Here is an 18,125-nt window from a genome sequence, read left to right on the forward strand (position 1 = left end):
ATTTCACAAAACCCTAAATCAACAAGGAATATCACTGATAAATACACACAAGTTTATCAGTATTGTTGTTAAAATGCTGTGGATTTGATTCCAACTCATAGCGTCCCTGTATAGAGTTTCTGAGGGTTTGAGCCACCAACCTTTCAACTGAAGTCTAGTGCTTGTCCTATAGACAAGCCATACCACACAGCAGTACATACAGTCAAGTGACAAATGAAGGGAATAGTTGAAATGTATGGGCCAGATAAGTGTACAAACCACTATTATAAGTGAACTGACATGAACTAGAAGGACCAAAGGATGTGGACAGGAGTTGGAAAGCTGAGAAAGATCAATGACCGGTCAGGCGATGGAAAGGCCACGTACTAAGTAGAGGGAGTGTGAACAGACTCAGCCTGTGTGGGCACATCCAGAGGCTCTTTCAGATGCTGACATGTACACGTGACTCCGACGCTATGATTCAACTTCAGTCCGATTTGAGAGCTATAGTTGAAACTGTACAGATAAACATAAGGCCTGGTGTGATGCTGTTTGTAAAAACAGAAACATGGAAATGACTTAAATGTTTACCATAGGGTCTTATTAAATCATTTCTGGCACATCTATTTTAAAGCCAAAAACTATGCACGAGTTAAAAATAATACATATATAGGATGTTCAAGTAAATTTTAAAAGCAAGTTGCAGAATACTACAGAGAACAAAGTTCTATTTATAATGTTATATATCCTTCCAGAAATTTATTCATGTAAAGTACACACATGTGTATACACACACGGGTAAGTCAAAAAGTACTGCAACTAGGGTTCCAGTTCATATATGTATGGGTTTATTGCAAATGTTTAAACGTGTATCTCCAATCAGAAGGTTACCGACAAGTCCTTCGAATTAATATACTTAGTTTCACTTTAGGTGATGTGGAAAAATAAGATTTTGAGGTCAGGACCAAATTTTAATACCAAATTTTTAACAAAATTCCAGTGGACATCTTCCCAAATCACGGAAGCTTTGCATCAAGTTTACAAGAATGCTGTCCCACATAAACCAAGAGTTTTCAGATGGACCAAGAGTTCTAAGGAAGGATGGGAAGGTTGTCGACCTTGGCGAATGAAGACCCTCGTGGCTAAAGCCGATTGTGTTCTGAACTGCCACTGGCGTGACGGCTCCTGAAGTTATTAACATCACATATGGTTCAGCATTTTCAACTTTAAGCAAATGATTTCAGCAAACTTTCGGTTCAATGTGTGCCAAAAGAATTGTATGAAGATGCACTTGTTCAAAGAACTGAGCCTTCCACCAGTCTTTTAAGCAAAATCAAAGCAAATGAAGATGATTTTTTGGAATGAATCGAAACTAAATATGAGTTTTGGATTTACCAATACTACCAGAGAGCAAGCGCCAATCACTGGCTTCTGAGGGGATGTGCTGGGCAAGTTCAATTCAAGGCCGAGAGATCAGTCCAGAAGGTTATGGCCACTGATTCTGATGGCGCTTCTTTGAGGACACAGGACGATACCAGGACTCACTAGGAAATGCGCTAAGAAACGGGAAGCCTCACTGGCGAGGACAAAGTCCACGTTGTGCCCAGGAATTTTCCCACCGTAACAATGCACCTGCACCTTAGTCAAGGGTAGTAAGGGCTGTCGAACGAGGATTTCATTGGGAAACCCCATTGATCCTACCGTCCTGATCCTGTCCTTACAGACTTCTTTTTGTCCCCTAAACTCAAAGAACTTGTTTTGAACGGTACCCCGTGGGAATGTCAGAATTCCTATTCTGATGTGTGAATGAAAGAGTGCAGAATTCTTGGGGGAAGTGTTAGAGGGATGGAGAGACATGCCTTCAGAAGTGTACAAGACCGAGAGGGAGTACGTGTCGAAACAACAGTGTCACATTTTGATTGTTTTTATTTAATGAAGGTGTTTTTTGAGTTTGCAGCCATGCTTTGTAACTTACCCTCATAATATCTGAGGGAGCTTCAAAATTGCATGGAAAAATAGAATTAAAAGGTAATGGGATTTTCCCATGAAGTTTTTGAAGCCCCCTCATATGAAAAACTTTCTGAAAGAACATACCAGAAACTGCAGAATTTACCACCAGGCAGCTGAGGATGGGAAGGACTTTCATTGTTCACTTTATACTTCTGTACAGTTGGACATGATTAATGAGTCTATGAAGTCTAGTCAAAGAGTTTTTCATCTTTAAATCGATGAAAACAAGACTGCACTTCAACCCACTGTGTTTACGGAGACCAAGGAAGGGGGCTGCACAAACACGAGTCACCCCTGGGGCAAGTGGGGGCTGGGCTCCTCCGGAGTGGTCATTTTCTAGCCCATTTGAAGCCTGGGATTCAACACCTGAGTAAACTGGCTGTTCCCTGCAGTTCACCTTCCCAATGGGCTAACCAAGACAGTGACCCTGTACTGCTCCCTCAGTGCATTTCATGTGCCAGAGGGCCGCCAGAATACATTCGGGGTGCTGCCAGCCACCCTGACCCCAGTGTCCAAGCTGAGAGCCTAAAAGATACTCCCAGCACCCAGGGCAGCCGTAGGGGGTGAGGGAGCTGAGGGGATGAAGGGTACCCTGAGACTACAGTGTCCAGGCAGCCATGGAGGAGAGGGAGCTGAGGGGATCAAGAGCACCCCGAGACTGCAGTGCCCTGGGTGTGAGATAGCCTGCTGCTGTCTGTCTGCATTGGTGACGAGGCATGACATGGGCAGCCCCAGAGATGGAGAGGAAAGGCATCTTGTTGCCTCCTGGTGTGTCCTCTGACAATTATCAACTTCTACACCTACCCTCACTTTTGGGTGACTTCTTTTCCCATTTTAAGCTTCACAGTATGTGTGCTCTCCGTGTCTCCCAGCTATCTGGGTTTACAGGGCATAGAATGCTTTCTGCATCACTCCTTTTTGTGCCCTGTCCGGGAGGGTCAGTACAAACAACACAAATGACAGCCATAGGATAAGGCAGGAGCCTTGCACACTCAGCAGAACGCTAGTGCTTAGAATCCACTGGCTGCTCCTAGGGAGAAAGACCTGCTGATCTGGTCCCTGAAAGATGGCAGCCTAGGGAAGTCTGGGGTAGCTCCTCTCTGCTGTCACATGGTGTTGCTATAGACTGAATGGACCTGACGACACCCAACACCTCTCCTCCAGGATCAGCGGGGACCTGGTCCACGGGAGAAAGATGAGTCTTTCTGCTCCAGAAAAGACTGCAGCCTCGGAAGCCCTCGACAGCATTGCTGAGTTGGAATAGCACCCCCCCAAAGAGATACCCCAAAGATTTCAGAAATTCTCTCCCCAAAATGAATATGGGCTGATGGCCGTTTACTACTACAAGCAAACACAAAATGCTGGGAATTCCAGAAAAGAAAGATCAGGTTTACAATAAACTTGGCAGCTTTTGTTTTGTTTCTCTGTATGCCGCTGCATTCTCAATATGGATAAAGTGATTTCTTTTTTAAAATGAAAAATGTCTGGTACAAATAGTGCTTTTGAAAAATCACAAATATCCCTTTTTAATAATGCTGTTGCTACTGAGAACCATCAAATGGCGTCCGTAAGAAACCTTAGGATCCATCTTTTAACAGAAGCAACAATGAACAGTAAGTCCCCAGTGCTCAGGAGGAAGCAGCTAAGAGAGGCTTCAAAGGGTTCACAGGAAAAGTCCGTTTTCTTTTCATGGCCATCTCCCATGAACTTTTGGACACGCCCAGGTCTTTGACAGAGCGAGCCCTGGTAGTGCAAGTGGTTAAGCGTTTGGCTGCTAACTGCAAGGTCAGCAGTTCAGACCAGCCACTCTGCAGGACAAAGATGTGTCAGTCTGCTTTGTCCTATAGGACCACGGTGACTCGGAACAGACTATGGCAATGTTGTGATAGCAAGAAGAGGATTTTAAAGGTAAATGAATAAGATCCATTAGCTGGATGTTATTTATTACTACGGCACATGGAGAAAAACATGACTCAACTGCCACCAAGGAAAGAGGGAGGAAGTATCCAAGGACCAATGAAGCCCCAGCCTTCGGGTCTTAAGACTCAGGGCTGCATTTCCAGGCATGTGTTCCAAGAAGCATATCTAGAAGAAAGATACATGTGCCTGCCTGCTCCCGTGCCTCCACTTTGCTAAACGCAAATGCTGGTCAAAAACCAGGTGTGGAGACAACTCTTGTCTCTGAGATGAAGCAAACCGGCCTCCTTACTCCCGGGCTCTGAGGGAAAGCCTGCCACAGGCAGCCATTTGACCACCGCTGAGAAGCTCGCTTCACAGTCTAGTTCCCTGAAACAGGCAGGGGCTTTCCGACAGCTAGGTCGGCTTTACCTAGAGAACCAAGTGTCCATCTTGAGAAAGGGCCAGACTTAAAAGCTAGTTGTTAAGTGTCATCGAGTCGGTTCTGTAGGGTTTCCAAGAAGTGTCTGGTGTGCTGGAACTGCCGACCTTGCAGTCCAGGGCATTAACCCACAGCACCACACCAGGACTCCAGGACGCCGCTTTTCCTGGAGAACCAACCACCCACTTTGCAAAGGGGCCATACTTAGAGCTAGGTGACTCGGCTTTACCTGGAGAACCAAGTGTCCACCTTGCAAAGAAACAATGGATGCTCCAAGTTGACAGCAGCCCTGTGGTTAGGATTCCCTCCTCCTCAAAGGACCCTCCCTGCCTCAGTACAAGCTCGATGTGGCTCTAGTAGCTGGGCTGGGGACTCTCCCACATCTCACCGCTCTGCACCCACACCCAAAGGCCTGCCACCCTCTGGCCAGCTTGAGTCTCTTGTTCACCTTCCCTCCAGTCCAGGTCTCGCCTGTTCTATCTCCCTCACCTCCTCCTGTAATCCCTCACAGCACCCAACCACCTGTCCCTCTATATCTGGCCTCCCCACAGCCCCACCTCAGAGCCTCCCCAACTGGCAGACTTCTCAGCTCTGCCCAAATCCATCTTCTGTGCAGTCAGGAGAGTGTTCCAGATCATCCCTCCTCATCTGGAAGTCCACCCCCTTCACAAGGTCCAGAGCCTTGGCCCAGCCTCTCGCCCATCCCACAGTCCCATAGCACAGGCCTCTGTGTGGCTTCCCACGGACACCATGATGCTTCCTGAACCAAGTCCTGGTCTCCAGCATTGCCGTTCTCTTAGCGGGGACTCAGCCCCAGAGGCGCCAGGAGCCTTCTGGTCCTTGCCTGTCTCCGCTGGCCGGGCCCCATCCTGCGCTCTCTGAAGAGGCCCTTTTTGCTGCAACATCACAACGAATGACTGTCTCTTTTCAACTAAACTCACAACAAAATCTGAGTGCATCTGTTCTGGTTTTCCATCTGCGAGTGTCATGACGCGAACCACTGCACATCTTTATCTAATGTTTAGGTCCTGAGTGGTACCAACGGTTAATAATCAGCTAACTGGAAGGCTAGCAGTTCAGACTCATCCACTGGCAACTTAGAGATGACAACCAAGAAAACCCTACGGAGTTCAGTTCTACTATATCACGTGGGATCCCCAGGGCAGCCACATGTTCCTTGTTTTCAGTTAATGTTCTGAAAGGTGAGATGGTGTGGGAGAGAAGGGGTACGGGCTTTGAAGGACAGCGGGCAGGCTGTGAACCCTACAGGAAGACTGCTACAGGTTCACAGCCAGAGTGGAAACAGCATAAACCATGAGAAGCAGGGGAGGCCCCAGCAGACAAGACAGACAGGGCGCCGACACCACGGTCTGCCAGAGAGGGCGCGAGATCTCAATTTTATGTGTGGCGAGACTTTATGGAGTGGAGAAACATTCTCCCCTCCTGCACAGAAGAGACTGTGTAAAAGCTCATTGTGAGCCCTCAAGTACTGTGTGATCGGGCAGTGTTTGGTTCTGCTGTGCATAACATCGCTATGGGTCGGTACCGACTCAATGGCACCTAACAAGTACTAGCTGAAGCCTTTTCCCTGGCAAACGTTCTGCTCAGTGAATTCTTAAAGGCTACAGCACAGATGCCAGTCCTAATGGCTTGAAACACAGATTGGTGGAGGGGGGTGAAGCAAGGGGGAGAGCAGAGAGTCAACAACTGTGACCGTCCTGAACCTTGGTTTTCTACCACAGCTGAGAGACAAACAAAAAACCAGTGATTAAAACAACGAGAAAAGCAGAGCGGAGAAACCAGCATGGTCACACACGGTCACCCCTTCTTTTCTCCACCCCGTCATACCTACAACAGCCTCTGGTTTAATGGGAGGATTAAGGTAGAACTGCACACCACGGCAGCACTTTCTAAGGTTACTCCTGTTGCCGGTGGTGTGAGCTGCACGGGAGTGGATCCCTAGAAAATCCTAGGCTGTCTCTGGTGGCTTACATTGTAACAATGAAAGGGGGCTCCAACTCACAGCCACCCTGTAAAAGGTTTCCAAGGAGTGACCGGTGAGCTTGAACTGCCGACCTTGCTGTCCAGCGCATTAAGCCACAGCGCCACACCAGGGCTATGAAGGGGTGAGGGAGGCTGGGGGCGTACACATGAACAGAAAGACCTAGCTGGACAGGGGATTGCAGGCGTTTCCATGACCCTAACTACTACTTAGCCAGACAAGCTCTCAACAAGCATTGACTGACCACCTAGTATAGGCCAAGACGCCCAGTTCTTGTTGTCACAGAGCTCACAGCCTAATTGGGAAATAGAGACAGTAAACTCAAGACGACAAAGTCAAAGTTGCACAGAAAATAAACCACAATTAGGGAATGAAAGGAGTCCTGGTGTGGTGCCACAGGGTAACCAAGGCCGATGGTGCAATCCCACGTGCTGCTCCTGGGAAACCCTGCCCAGGGTGGGCTTCCTGGGTGAGACCCTCACAGAGGTCCAACACAGACATCTACACGGCAGCCTCCATCCACTCACAGAAGCTGAGCACCCAGACAGGCTGTCAGGAGCTGCAGAGGACAGAGGACAGAGGACCTGGCCTCATAGAGCATACACGCATGGAGACGGACAGACAGAAAAGGAGTTTTCTTTGGGGGGTTTTAGGCTACCCGTTTGATTTCCCGACCTCTGGAGGACTGTTTAGATTTTCTATTTCATTTTGGTAAATAATATTTTTCAAAGGCATTGGTCCATTCAAGTTGCTAGATTTACTGACATACAGAATTCATGCTATTACCTTATCTTGTTAATATCTGCAGGGTGTGTCCATCCGGACAGCCTCCATTTCAGTCCTGTTGTTGTTGATAAACTCTCCTCTCTTCTTGATCTAACTAGCTAGTGATCTGTCAAATTTACTGATCTTTTCAAAGAACCAAGTTTGAGCTATGTTCATTTTCTCTATTGCCTATTCACTATATATTTTTTATTCATTTCTGCTCTTAAATATTTCTTTCCTTCTCCTTACTTTTAAAATTTTGTTCATTTTCTGGTTTCTAAAGGTACAAAATTAGATTTTAATTTTAAACCTTTATTCCTTTCTAGATAAGAATTTAGGAGTCCTGGTATGGCACCGTAGGATAAGCACTAGATTACTAATCACAAGGTTGTCAATTCAAACCCACCAGCTGCTCTTCAGAAACCCTATACAGGGTTGCTGTAGGAACTCTTAACAATAACATATAAGAATTTAAAGCTATATATTTCCATATCAACAGTTTTAGCTATGGTGGTGTTGTTAAGCGCCATCGAGCTGGTTCCGATTCACAGTGACCCTGTATAGGGTTTCCGAGAAGCAGCTGGTGGGTTTGAACTGCTGACCTTGTGGTTCCAAGTCCAGTGCTGATCCTACAGCACCACACCAGGAGTCCAGCGTTAGCCCATACATTTTCCTTTTTTAAAGTGGGTGAAGGTTTGCAGAGCAATTCATATACATTCCATCTCCTTTAATGAGAGCCCCTCAGTGTAACACCATTTGTCTGACCTTCCCCTTGGGTCCCCCTATTTCCCTTCTGGACTTTGAAATTGGGTAAATGCTGCCCTTTTGATCTCAAATGGTTGACTATTGTAGGTAGAACCGCCTCGTAGTGTTTCCAAGGCTGTAACTCTCCATGAAAGCCTGAGCATACAGGGGGCCCAGGGCCATAGTCTCAGAGGACACCAACGTCAATGGGCTTAACACAGTTCCACAAAGACACTGTTTACATCCTACTCTGGTGAGTAGTGATAGGGGTCTTTAAAGTTTGTGAGTGGTCATCTAAGTACAACGGTTGGCCTCTCCCTGTCCTGAGGAAAGGAAAGCAGCGAAAGTCAGACACAAGGAAACAATGAGCTCAGTGAAGTGATGGGCAAAACCAGTCTCCATGACCCTGAGACCAGAAGTATCAGCTGCTTTAAAAGGGATCACGTTAAATGGTTCTGGATGGAGCGGGAGAAAAAGTGGAACAAAACTCAAAATAAAAAATCATAAAGCCCAGGCTTACTGGTCAAATCAAGACTGGTGGAATCCTGAGACCATGGTGCTTAGCTAACCCCCATTCAAGTCTGGAACGGAACGAACTGTCCCCACAACTTCATTTTCAGCTAAACAGTAGAAAGATCTGTAAGGGGAACAACAGCCCATACATTTTGATAAATTATATTTTCATTATAATTCAGTTTGAATTATTTTTTATTTTTCTTGGTGATTTCCTGTTTGGCCCATGTGCTATTTCATTTCCAAAGCTTTGGGACTTCTCCAGATATGCTGTGATTTCAAACCCCACAAAGAGAGATTATATCCCCACAGGACTTCAATCCTTCAGCGCTCTGGAGGCATTTTTATGGCCTCGTGCAAGGCCTATCTCTCACTTGACGAGTATTGTGCAGTTGCGTGGAATGTTCAGTAAATGTTAATTAAGTCAGGGTGATTGATAATAGTGTTCAGCTCCTTTAGATTAGCACTGATTCATTTTTTACTAGTAGAAAATGTAATAACGCCTGGAATTTCCTTTGTAAGAAAGTTTCCAGCTAGTTCTCTTATCTGTCAGTTTTAACCTATCAATTAGAGAAGGTTATTCAAATCTTCAATTAAGATTTGGGATTTGTTTGTTTCTCTCTATGGTTCTATCAATTTTGCCTTCTGTATCTATGATAAGAACTCAAACTCAAGGTCGATTTGAACCTCAAGGTCGGTGGTTCAAACTCAACAGCCGCTCCTTGGAAACCTTACACGGGGTCGCTATGAGTCAGAACCAACTCAATGGCACTTAACAACATCATCAACCTCTGAAAACTCAGGATTAGAAAGCTACACATTTAGGACCGTTGGCAGTTCTTATTATACACTGACCCTCTCTGGCCCTGGCAATAGTCCTTATGACAAAGTCTGAATGATGAATCCAGCCACTCAGTTGTCTTGTGAGTAATGTTTGAATGCTGTTCTTTTTCCTTCCTTTTCCTTCCATCTTTTATGTGTTGTGTTTAAAGTGCATCTCTTATGGGTGGTACAAAGATTGATCTTGCTTTTCAGTCTGACACCTAACCAAGGAGAAATGAAGAAACTAAACTAAGATGTGGGACACCTTAGAGGCTAAACAAGGAGATGGTTTTACGTGAAGAGATGAAAGACGCGTGGTGAGCCTGAATCCAGAACAAATCAACCAATGAAAGCGCTTACTAAAGCACATTCTGGAGACAGGAAGGTTTTATTTTGGATGCTGTATTAAATGATATTAATAGAACCAGTGTAAACTCCCCAAGCAGTTCAGCGACTTTATAGTGACACAGAAAAGCGTCCTGTTGTTGGCATCACAATGTCTGCAGCTTCCTTTCAATTGGTTCCCGAATAAAATCTTCATCTACAGAGTAACACGAGGCAAACTGGACAGAGTGGTATCCCATCAACCAACGGGGGGAAAAGCACCGACGTATGCCTTCTATCATTCTGCTGACCTTTCTGTTGGATCCACACAGTTAAAAGTTGGTTCTCTGAAAAGACTGAAAAAAAGTAAAGAAACTTGTGCTCCAAGTGATCAACAAGACAGAAAAACATAAATAATGAGAGTCAAGGAAGAAACTAGGACCATGACACACAGACATCTCAGGCATTGATAAACTACTAAGAGGGCACACCATGAAGTAGTTTATGTCAATGACTTTGAAAACTTAGTTAAAATGGTCAAATTCCCATACAAGTTAGCAAAGCTGATTTAAGACCAATGGAAAACATGAATAACCCTTTAGCCATAAACGAAATGAAATCATTAGTCTAAAGGTCTCTACCCACAAACACAAATATTCAACTTAGACCGTTCTATCTCTAAATCCCCACATTCAGAGTGTCGATACTTTAAGCCTTACAGAAACTATCCCAGTGTGTGGACAAAGAAGGAACATTCCCCAATCGATTTTCTAATGCCATGGTTATATTGATTATCCAAATCCAGCAAGAGCAAACTTCTAGGAACATCTTAATCACAAACACAGATGTAAAAATGCTAACCAAAATACCAGCAAATGGAATTAAACAATATATGAAACTGATCATTTATAAAGACAAATTGAGTACTCCCCAGCATTAGTGGTATATGTAATAACATCATATAGTACCATTCTATGAATTGCCAGTTTATAGGAAAATGATGTGACCATCTGAAGAGACACAGACACACAATTGCTGCTTTGAGACAACAAATCAACATCTCTTCATGATTTAACTAAACACACTGGGAATGACAGCAGGGCAATGTGCCCAGTGTGCAGCAGGGCATTTGTTTCTGCCCAAAGCCTCCTGCACAGACCAGACCTAGAGACACCATGAGCACTGATTTTCTTCTGAGGATCACGACGCCACCGCACAGGGAGGCCAGAACAAGAAATAAAAATGACAAGACTGGAAAGGATGAAATAAAGCTGTCCCTGTTTATTAAGAAAAACTAGACTTTACGTCCTGATAAATTACGAGAATCACTAGGAGAGGTTAGTAAGACTGTTTACAACAAGGAACTGCCTCCTATCCTAAATACCATGAAAACACTAGAGAAGTGTTTTTATAGTAAACACCTCTAACAGCATCAAAACCATACAGCACCACATGATCCATCCAGCTCACGGCACAAAACCCCTTGTGGAGGAAACACACAGCACCGATGGACAGTTTAGAAATGCACACATGCAACATTGGGAAGATGTTGATGTCGGACAATTTCTAGTACAAGCTGGTTCTGTATTTCCACGGAGGATTAAAGTGCCAAGAATAGTCCAGACACCTGTGCAAAACAAAGAAGGGGCACTCACCTTACCAAATAAACTAAGAATTTCTGAAAACCTGTGCTAATTAGAATAGTTAACTGGTTAGAGGTAGACTGGTAGAACAAGAACAGAGAGCTCAGAAACACACACACACAACATGGAAACTTGATTGCATTCTGAGTTGCTAAGAACTAGTCATGAACGAGGTGGTGTCTATTTGGGGAAAGAAAATGAACGTGGATTTCACTAACTACACAGTAGTTCCACCACTCATGTGTCAGTCTGTCATACTTGGGTGGCTTGAATGTTGTTGTGATTCTGGAAGCTATGCCATGGATTATTTTAAATTCTAGCAGGGTCACCCAGGGTGGACAGGTTTCAGCTGAGCTTCCAGACGAAGACAAACTAGGAAGAAGGAGAAAAGGACTGCTTCAGATCAGTCACTGAAAACCTTATGATTAGCAGTGGAACGCTGTCAGCATCAGAATATTAAATACTGAAACATGATGAAGAGCCCCAGAATCTTGTCAGACACAGTGCTGGAAGATGAGCCCCTCAGGTTGGAAGGCACTGAGAATATGATTCGGAAAGAGCTGCTTTCTCAAAGTACAGTTGACCTGATGACACAAATGGACCAAAGACCTTCATTTGCTGATGGGACACAACTTAAAATGAAGAGAACTTACATTAATAATTGGAACATGGAATGTATGAAGTATGAATCTAAGAAAAATGGAAATAGTAAAAAATGAAACAGAACACATAAACCTCAGTACCTTAGGCTTAATGAGCTAAAATGAACTGACCATCTATGGTTTACTATGCCAGGAATGACAAATTGAAGAGGAATGATGTTGCATTCATCATCAGAAAGAACGTAGCAAAATCTGTCTTGAAATACAATGCTGTCTGTGATAGGATAATATCCATACACCTACAAGACCACTATTATTCAAACATATGCACCAACCACTAAAGGCAGTGATGAGGGAATTGAAGAATTCTACCAACTTTTTCAGTCTGAAACTGATCAAACATGCACTCAAAATCTACTGATAATTACTGGAGATTGGAATACAAAGGTTGCAAACAAAAAGGATCAGCAGTTGGAAAAATTTGGCCTTGGTGATAAAAACAATGCTGGAGACTGCATGACAGAAGTTTGCAAGACCAATGACTTCTTCATTGCAAACACCTTTTTTAAACAACATAAAAGACAACTATACCCATGGACCTCACCAGATGGATTACACAGAAATCAAATTGATTACATCTTGATAAAGAGACGGTGGAAAAGCCCCGTATCATCAACCAAAACAAGGCCAGGGACAGACCATCAATTGCTCATATGCATGTTCAGGCTGAAGCTCAAGAAAATGAAAACAAGTCCATAAGAGCCAAAATATGACCTTGAATAAATCCCACCTGAATTTAGAGATCATCTGAAGAACAGATTTGATGCCTTAGGCACTAAAGAGCAGAAGAGTTGTGGGATGACCTCAAGAAGAAAGCAAAAAGTCATTAAGAAAACAAGAAAGAAGGAAAAGAACAAAATGGATGTCTGAAACTTCCTCTCCAGCATAGAGATGCTACAGTAAGTGGAAGAAATGCGGAGGTAAAAGAGCTCAACAGAAAATGTCAAAGGCCAGCTCAAAAAGACAAAGTCAAATATTATAATGAAATGTGCAAAGACCTGGAGTTAAAAACCAAAAGGGAAGACACTTGTCAAACTGAGGGAACTGAAAAGAAAAAAATTCAAGCTTCAATTTGCAACATTTAAGGATTCTAGGGGCAAGTCCTGGTGTGGCGCTATGGGCTATAGCTCTGGACCATAAGATTAGTTTGAACCACAAGGTTGGTAGTTCAAACTCACCAGCCACTCCTTGTAAACCCTATACAGGGTCACTGTGAATTGGAACCAATGTGATGACACTTAACAACATTAGACAAAAAGCAGAAAGCATCAAGAGTCACTGCACCAAATAGAAACGGTCAGTGTTCAACCATTTCAAGAGGGAGCATATGACCAAGAGCCAATGATACTGAAGGAAGAAGTCCAAGGTGTATTGAAGGCATTGGCAAAGAACAAGGGTCCGAGAATTGATGGAATGCAAATTGAAATCTTTCAATAAACTGATGCAGTACTGGAGGCACTTACTCATCTCTGCCAAGAAATTTGGAAGACAGCTACCTGGCCAACTGACTGGAAGAGACCCATATTTGTGCTCATTTCAATAAGAGGTGACCTAATGGAATGCAGAAATCATTGGACAATATCATTAATATGGGTTGCAAGTAAAATTTTGTTTAATTAAAAAATGGTTGCAACCGTACATTGACAGAGAACTTCCAGAGGTTCAAGCTGGATTCAGTAGAGGACGTGGAACAAGGGATATCATTACGTCAGGTGGATCTTGACTGAAAGCCCAGAATAGCAGAAAGATGTTTACCTGTGCTTTACTGACCACACAAAGGCTTTCAGTTGTGTGGATCATGACAAGCTATGGACAACGTTGCAGAGGATGAGTTTTCTGGAACACTTAATTGTGCTCTTGAGGAGCCTGTACATAGATCAAGAGGCAGTTGTTGTCACAGAACAAAGGAACACTGTGAATGGCTTAAAATTAGGAAAGGTGTACACCAAGGTTGTTTGTGTTCTTTCACCATACTTATTCAACCTGCATGCTGAGTAAAGAATCCCAGAAGCTGGGTTATAGAAGAAAAATGTGGCATCAGGATTAGAGGAAGATTCATTAACAACCTGCAATATGCAGATGATACAACCTGACTTGCTGAAAGCGATAAGGACTTAAAATACTTACTGCTGGAGATCAGAGACCACAGCTTTCAGTGTGGATTACACCTCAATGTAAAGAAAACAAAAATTCTCACCACTGGACCAATTAACAACATTCATATAAATGGAGAAAAGATTGAAGTTGTCAGAAACTTAATTTTGCTCAGGACAACCATCAACATTCATGGAAGCAGCAGTCAAGAAATCCAACGACGTGTTGCATTAGGAAAATCTGCTGCACAAGACCTCTTCAAAGTGTTTAATAACAAAGATGTCAGTTTGAGAACTCAGGTGCACCTGAATAAGTCATATATTTTCAATAACCTCATATGCACGTGAAAGTTGGATAGTGAATAAGGAAGATCGCAGAAGAACTGATGCATGTGAGCTATGGTGTTGGAGAAGAACATTAAAAGTTCCGTAGACTGCCAAAAGAACAAACAGATCTTTGTTGGAAGAAATACAGCTAGAGTGCTCCTTGGAAGCCAGGATGGCCAGATTTTCTCGCTCATACTCCAGACATATTGTCAGGAGGGACCAGTTCCTGAAGAAGGATATCATGTTTGGTAAACTGAATGGTCAGAGAAAAAGAGGAAGACCCCCAATGAGATGGATTGGCCAAGTGGCAGCATCGATGAACTCAGGCATAGCAACAATTGTGAGGTTGGCGCTGGACCGGGCAGTGTTTCATTCTGTTGTGCACGGAGTCGTGTGAGTCACTACGACTCATAGCAACAACTAACAACACCGCTACCAACAACAATACAGTTGTTGCATGCCATCAGGTCGGTTTTAACTCATAGCAACTCTGACAGGGTGTCTGGGGGGCTGAAAATCTTTATGGGAGCAAAAAGCCTCATCTTTTTTCCATGGAACAGCAGGTAGGTTTGAACTGCTAACCTTGTAGTTAGCAATCCTATATTTATCTTACAGCTTCACCAGGGCTCCCTAACACTACACGTAAAAGATCCATTCTAGGTAGATGAGAGAGACAAATTCTGTGGAGAAAGGTATTTTGGAGTACAGATAGCAGAATACTTCTGTGATTGTGGGGTAAAGAAAGGCTCTTCTACAGGATGGGGGACTCCTACACATGATGTGGGTGCTGCTGTATGGGCCCTCAGGGTAGGACAGGGAAAAACCCGCCCCTCACAAGTCTCAAAGACGAGGCAGGGCGTCCCCTCCCCTGCCCCCATTTGCAGCCTCAGGAATAGAGAGCCTCTGGAGACGGCTGAGCTTAGGCACAGCCTGCAGGGTCACCTGGTTACTCTCTTTGGAATACAGAAAGCATGTCTTTTTCAAAGAAAATCAATGATTCTCAAAGGACATTCTGACAAAATGGAAAAACCTTGCAATCACTCAAACTAAAAGGCAGATTCTCTTGAGGTCCTTCCTCAAAGAACTACAAACAACTCAAATCCCATGGATCAGACCCATGACCTCCAGACGGCCATCCCATTAACACGCTTTGCAACCGAAACCACTCTGCCTGGCCATTCTTCTGGTTTTACCACTGAAGTGGACATTATTCCACAACTTCCCAGCAGAAGAGCAACACGCCGGCCCGGTTCCACCTTGCTACTGCTTGTCTGCTGCACCAGATTAAAACACCCGAGCGTCTGATGTTTGAAGAGAAAGCACCAGGACAGCATGCCCACCTTGTTGAAGACCCAGATCTCGCCGTTCACAGTGGGCCGTGGCACCCCATGCCCATTGTAGTGGAACAGAACCCGCTCCTCCTTGGCGTTTCGGCGCAAAGATGTGCAAAGCTTCTTGACCTCGTCCACGGTTGGATCCAGGCTCTGCTTGTACCGGGCCTATTGCAGAAGAAATGAAGAGTCTTACAATGGAGTCAAGGGAACACCTGGACTATGTAACCCACTCTATACCCTGAGTGCGCACTTAATAGCCAGTGATCCAAAGTTCTCCACCCATAAAACTGGAGCATTTGTGGATACACTAAACACCACTGGGTTAGTCACTTTAAAATGGTTAATTAACTTTATGTGAACTTTACTTCATAAATTGTTTTGTGGTTATGAAAATTCATTTATGCATTAATTCAACAAATATTTACTAAAAGTTCCAATACAAATTTAGAAGAAACATAACCCAAATGCTCCTTAGTGGTGAGGGGATGAGAGTTCATCTTCCTGCTTTGGACAGATAATCCAGAAAGGCTGAGCACTCGGCAAGAACAGCTTATTTGGGAAAGGGGTGGGAGTGGGGGGAACTTCCACGAGATGGACTGAAACAAACACCTCAATAACGGCCTCAAATGTTCAAGAGCATAACAATGGCGCAGGACCTGTTACACATGAGGTCGCTAAGAGTCAGAACCAACTTAGCAATGGAGCCAAGCACAACTGAGGTAACTACGGAAAGCCTGCCACACAGCAAAGCCACAACGAGAGCACAGAGCTCTCCAAGCCTAGTCCTGCACCTTGAGGGACTGAGTCACTGATAACACAGTCCATACTGACAATGCTGTGCATCCTACCTGGATGAGCAGTGCCTGGGGTCTTCTAAGCTTTCGAGCAGCCGTCTAAGATACAACGAGTGGTCTCTTTCCATCTGGGTCAAAGACTCATGGACCAATGGCACACATAAACCACAAGCTCCACACACCTGAGACCAGAAGACCCCCCACTGGTGCCTGGTCCCCTACCACCCACTCTGACAGGGATCACAATAGAAGCACCTGAAGAGAGAGGGAAAACATTGTAGAAGAGAATTTAACATCCGCCACATTTACTGGTCTGATACAGGCTGGTAGAGCCCCTTGGACACCCTTCAATCCTGAAACTAAGCCCACTGCTGGGGATGATGACCTTCCAGTTAGCCAACAGGCAGGCCTGTCAAATGGACAACAAACCATATGAGACCAAAAGGGGAGCAGGAAGGAGAAACGAAGGACGAATGGGAACCGGGACCCCACGGAGTAACTGGAGGGGAGTCCTGTTATTTATAGCAATCAGTGTCATGAAACAAACGTACTCTGTAAACACTCAAGATGAAATGTTCCCCAAATTTTAGAATCTGTAAAAATGATTATGGAGAAGAAACAATTTGTCTAAATAATGGAGCTCACCACGCTGAATATGGCAGCCATGGGAGGATGGGTCTGAAAAGATGGGGGCGGGGGACACAAAATAACTGCCCCCTTGGGTCAGCCCCCTGCTGACGACATGGCTGCAACGTAGACTGCTCTCTGCAGATAAGCTGCTTCCTGCCTGACTGACGTCAAGAGGGCGTCCACTGTCCTGTGTGCCGGGTGTCTACCTGCACCCACTAGGTCCCATGTTCTGTTCTCAAGGCCTGGCCTTCCCCTACCCCAACACCCCAACTCAGTGCCCACCTTGTCCAACAGCACTCACACCTGCCCCGGTTCTCCCGGCTGACAAAACCCCTCCCTCAGCACATTTCTTGTTCAGCTTGAAGAACCCCTCCCCCAAACACCTACATTCACTGTATCCAATTCTCAGAATGCTCCTCTCTCAGACCCGCGAACCACGTGGTACCTGTGATGTCACTTGGGAAGAACACTGGAGACCATGTGGCAAGGTCAGTGGCCAGTTCTCAGTCCTCAACTCACTAGAATGATCAACAGCATTGAGGAGCCCTGGTGGCACAGTGGGCTAAGTAACCTTAAGATTGGTGGTTCAAACCCTCCAGTAGCTCACTGGGAGGAAGATGAGAAAATGCCCCGGAGCAGGTCAGCTCTGCCCACCAGGGTCACTGTGAGTCAGAATCCACTTGATGGCAGAGGGCTGAGTTGGGTTTTTGGTCAACTGCAATAGAACCATCTTGAAAATGAACCTCTTGATTCCATTTCTGCTGATGCTGCAATCCTCTCAGCCTTCCACACCACATCTGGGGAAGATGAAGGAATGGGATAGACCCACTAACCCACCTCCTGCCAACCCAGAGCCCGTTGGCTACTGCCCCCACAGTGAGGAAAGCAGTGGCCCTCCAGCCTTTGCAGTGGACTGTATGCACAATCCGATTCCTGTATGTGAACTGTCCAGCTCGGTGAATTCTAAGAAATGGACACAGTACTGAAGCCAAGATGGCAATAAAGACCCTAGACCCTGTCAGAACCTCCACTTCAAGCCCTGGGCCCGGAAGAACCCCCCACTCCCAGCCCTGGGCCCTGGCAGAACCCCCCACTCCCAGCCCTGGGCCCTGGCAGAACCCCCCACTCCCAGCCCTGGGCCCTGG

The 18,125-nt window shown here is 45.0% G+C and overlaps 1 protein-coding gene across 2 annotated transcripts in view; it reads right to left on the reverse strand.

The window, feature by feature from the left end:
- Positions 1-18,125, reverse strand: part of RPTOR (regulatory associated protein of MTOR, complex 1) — a 383,851-nt gene that overhangs the window by 183,439 nt on the left and 182,287 nt on the right. For both annotated transcript variants that reach the window (XM_006869519.1, XM_006869518.1), the window contains exon 4: positions 15,563-15,721. In XM_006869519.1, the coding sequence (XP_006869581.1) occupies positions 15,563-15,721 (159 nt within the window). The remainder of the gene's footprint in view (positions 1-15,562; positions 15,722-18,125) is intronic.

Source organism: Chrysochloris asiatica, unplaced genomic scaffold, assembly GCF_000296735.1.
Source record: "Chrysochloris asiatica unplaced genomic scaffold, ChrAsi1.0 scaffold00132, whole genome shotgun sequence".
Taxonomy (NCBI): domain Eukaryota; kingdom Metazoa; phylum Chordata; class Mammalia; order Afrosoricida; family Chrysochloridae; genus Chrysochloris; species Chrysochloris asiatica.